Below are 4,403 nucleotides of genomic sequence, written 5' to 3'. Positions count from 1 at the left end.
AATATTCAAAATATTTTTTTTAAATTTAAAAAATAAAAACATATCAAATAAATATATTTTTAAAACAAAATAGATCCCAAACACTCTTAAATTTCCTAAATAATGTGGAGGTGAGGAGCATTACCTTATAGGTGGAAGCAAAGTACAAACACAATGCCCTCCACAAAATGTCAAATATACTTTCTCACATAGAAAACAATTACAAATGCAGAAAGTGGTTGGGGATTCACAGAACTTTATATACTTTCTCACATAGAAAACAATTACAAATGCAGAGAGAAAGTGGTTGGGGATTCACAGAACTTTAAAAAAGTTCTGATGACTTTACTTTTGTATTAGAATTATCAATTTGAAATCGCGCATTAAGAAAATTTAATGTGGTTTTTCTTTGTTTCCCTTTAATACATTGTTACCTTGACCGGAGGGATGAGAAGGAATTCGACTGATGAGGAGTATCAGCGTAACACCGATAAGGGCACCAGAGAGGTGGGCTATGTGATTCACATTCTGTAAAGAGTACCCTCGGCCGAGAGGACCTGTCAGCCTTGTGGATGCCTGTGCTGCTTCCATAACCTGGAAAAGATATGTCCAAGTTTTTAATTATTAATATGCTAGAGTCCTGAAAATCAATGCCAATCACATATCAAACGCAGAAAAAGAGAATTTTGAGGATAAGTGAAGGTTTGTTATTCGATGGTAAGTAAGAAAATCAATGGAGCACTGGTCAGTGAAAAACTGTCATATTTATGAAGAGGTTAGCATTACAAAAACATTTTGGTGGAGCCAACTTAGACTAGTAGTTGGGTGTTTATCTTCAACCATAACTTCTTGAGTTCAGGGTTAAACACATAAACATATGTGAGCAGCCCAAAAAAAAACATTAAACAGAATTAATATCAGATTTAGTGTTAACTTTCTTTCACTTGAGTGTCGAGAAAATATCAAAACAATCCCTCGCTCTTTATAGGGGGGCATTTTAGCCCAAGAGTCTATAAAAGTGACAATTTAATCCTTGATTCTTTTAATGGGGCTAAAATAATCCTCCTTGAGACATACTCCTATTAAGAAGTATGAGAACTAATTTGACACATTGACAGACTTTTGGACAAAAATGCCCTTAGTAAAGAGTCAAGAGGACTATTTTGATATTTTACTTGTTAATTATTTTATTTAAATATGATAGTTCAATTTGTTCATATTTATGTGAATATCCATATTCCAAGAGAGCTGGCCGGTCATAAACCAGAAGCTGCTAATACTTACCTTTACATTAGCAAGCATTGAGAAACTATATTTTTAAAAACCTTCCTGAAAATGATAACCTCGACAGACTTCAATTTGGTTTGTCAATTTTCCAATCGATATACAGATTATAGTGAATGAATAGATTAATAATTTAAACCTTTGTGAAAGATAAAATTAATTCCTAGATCACAATGCAATCAAAATGGAATAAAATCTAACAAAAATATAAATACATTAAACCTTCAAAAATTAGAACAAAAATGGATATTTTATCGGATTCATGATAGAAAATACAAAGAATCTTCTAGTAAGTTAGTTGATCCATTACCTTATCAATAACAAATTGGCCAAGGATAAGAACTTCAAGAATTTTTCTCCAGTCCCATGACATCTGCAAAAATAATTATTGTGCTTTAATTCGCTCAGACAACCAATCATCTTAACCACACATTTTTTGGTAATTAACCTACCTTTACCAGGACACTAATTGCGAAAAGGCCAAAGACAGCACCTGATGCTCCAACAGATACCGCATTCCTTGAAAGGACAAACCATGAGACAAGATTGGCACCGGCACCGGTTAAGATGTAAGAAAGCCATAATGCCAAATTGCCCTCCTCCTCTTCAACTAGTTTCCCTATAAAATAAATAATTAACCAAAAAGAATGTAAATGAAGAATAAGACCTGATGAACAACAAGAATTTGCTCTTACCAAAGATATATAAGAAGAAGAGGTTGCTGGATAAGTGGTTCCTGTAAAGTTAAGGTGAAGTCAGTGCCTAAGAGAAATGAAGTTGAGGCAAACTTCCAAGTAAGCAGATAAAGAAATGTTTTACATATAAACATTGAAAAGCTTGAAGGTTTTACCAGTTAAAGTGGCAAAATGCTGAGGATATAAACTGGTACCAAGCTGGCCGGCTGTGGTACAGGTATAAGGACTTGATTTCTCTAATCTGAAAAGAGTGAACGAATATAGTCTGTAGATCATGTTTCGTCTAAAAACCTCATAGGACGTAGCAAGGATAGAACAAAAGAATTTCACAAAAGGTTCCTGCTAACATGGAAGAATTAGTGGTATATCAAATGCACAAATCTTTGACAATGTTTAAACAATTTCCAATTTGACATAGGATATAAATGTAAAATCAAAGGAAAGAACATAACCTACAAGTAAAATCATGTCAAAGAACTTATCCTCAACACAAGTCATTCATGTTTAGCAGCTATTAAGTTTAATAAAAATAAAATATATAAACTGTTAAGTTCAATAATGAGTGTCTGGTAAGACAGTTTAAAGTTCTACAAAATCGTCGTTTCACTGGCTACTTCAAAATATGTCAACAAGATTTTAGAAGAATCTATTTCTCCAATGATCAAAGTCCTTCACCTCAACTCATACAAGGGACTAATTGAACTGGATGAACACATGATTAGTTTTAAGGACATGATGCCCTTTTAAGTGGTTTTGGATGCCAAAAAAAATTTTCATTCTTCTGGTTATTTAAATTCATTCCAGCCAATATTGTCTCATTCATTAAGTCCCATTAGCAACAAACCACTCACTTTTAAATTTATAGAAGTCTCATAAGAGCGATAAGATTCTTCTCTACCTAAGATACAATAAGTTGAGTTTTTCTCCGAGCACAATTTTCAATTCATAGGGGAAATGTTAGACGGCTTTAACCAAAATGCTCCAATTGCAAAAATTAGCCCTCATCCAAATGCTCAAAGATAGTCCCATCAAGGATAGGACTATTAAAGAAGGCTAGGAAATATATAAATGTAGAGGACTTTACAAATGGCTCCAAAGTACCATATTCCCTCATTAAAATTAGTTCCTATTGAATAGAAAGAGAATAAAAAAGTAATCGACAATTATGGTGACTTCAAAGGCCACCTAGAAGGAGAAAACCAGTTAGGACAAGTGACATTTAGGGTTTTTCCATTCCTTCATCATATGGATCAAGTTGAGTTGCACCCTCCTGAATCAATTATTACTAATTATGATGACAAAGATTTAAAATAGAGAATGCATAGAGTAGCCAAACAAGCTTGAAGTTCCATTGGAAATTAGGGCCTACCACTACTATCAAGGCCATAATCATAAAATTAAAGATTTCCATCACCTCAAAATCCTACTAGAGAAGCTATGAAAGGTAGACAACTGAAAGAGCTCTGGTCGAGCCATGCTTGAATAAGTAGAAGCAAACCACTAAAAAAAGAGCAAGCTACGTGGAATCCCAGTCATTGGCATAAACACAAAAATAATTGGAAAAGCAAGTAGAAAGGTTGCTTGCTGCACAAACTTATGGTGTGATGAGTTCAATAAGGTTAATCTTACTCAACCTTGTTCCACTTTTCAAAAATATAAAATAATAATTATTAAAAATATAACTTACCTGCACCTCACATAAGAGCTGAACATTAGGCTATCCTTACAAAAAGAAAAAAAATAATAAAAAATAAAAACACTCCACATCACTCTCAAGCCATTTCTCAACAACTCCCTCTCTCCGTATCCCCCATTATCTCACTTTCTCCCTTCTGCTATAACTCATAACCCTCAATGACAAAGAACTTTGGGAATCACACTGGAGCTCCCTAGAGAAGGCATACTGAAGCCTAACAATGAGTGAAAAGCAGGAAGTTGAATCAAAGCACATTGAAAGTAGGCTTTATCGAGCATAGTGTCGTGCGAAGAAGTAGGAAAGCACACTTGCTAAGGAAGGGATTGACTAGTCTAGTGTCAAGTGAATAAGTGAAAGTCACATAAAGCTCGTCGTAGGAGTTATCGTCAAAACCAGTGGCATATGAAAAACAATAAATGTTCACATGGCTCTAAGATTTAAGGCTTCACATCGGAGAAATGGGATTTGATTCAGTGTGATATATAGTTCTATTTTTTCTATTTAGTAGAGTTTAAGTTAATCCTATTTAACTGCTATTGCCAGACTGCCCGACCCCCTCCATCTCCCCTTAACTCTCTTTTACTCACTCTCTCACCCTTTCTATCACTAACTAAATCTCTTCATTTCTCTCTCTAAATAGGGAATACAAAAAATAGAAGTGAAGAAAAAAGAAGAAAAGGAGAAGGAAAAAAAAGGAAAAAAATGAGAGAAATAAAAGAAAGAAAAGAAAATACAAAAATTTTGCATAC

At 34.0% G+C, this 4,403-nt stretch overlaps 1 protein-coding gene across 1 annotated transcript; it reads right to left on the bottom strand.

Annotated features, from left to right (window-relative positions):
- Positions 1 to 309: 309 nt before the first annotated feature.
- Positions 310 to 2,205, bottom strand: LOC110037467 (rhomboid-like protein 11, chloroplastic; the record flags this gene model as incomplete). The annotated part of the gene is given in 5 exon segments (XM_020742124.1): positions 310 to 573; positions 1,574 to 1,636; positions 1,716 to 1,882; positions 1,959 to 1,999; positions 2,114 to 2,205. Coding segments are annotated over 5 exon segments (564 nt in total), but the record flags the coding sequence as incomplete, so codon positions are not given.
- Positions 2,206 to 4,403: the final 2,198 nt, after the last annotated feature.

This window comes from Phalaenopsis equestris, unplaced genomic scaffold, assembly GCF_001263595.1.
Source record: "Phalaenopsis equestris unplaced genomic scaffold, ASM126359v1 Scaffold219852, whole genome shotgun sequence".
In the NCBI taxonomy this organism is placed as follows: domain Eukaryota; kingdom Viridiplantae; phylum Streptophyta; class Magnoliopsida; order Asparagales; family Orchidaceae; genus Phalaenopsis; species Phalaenopsis equestris.
Note: the sequence above shows the minus strand (reverse complement) of the source record. Positions and strands in the feature narration are given on the sequence as shown.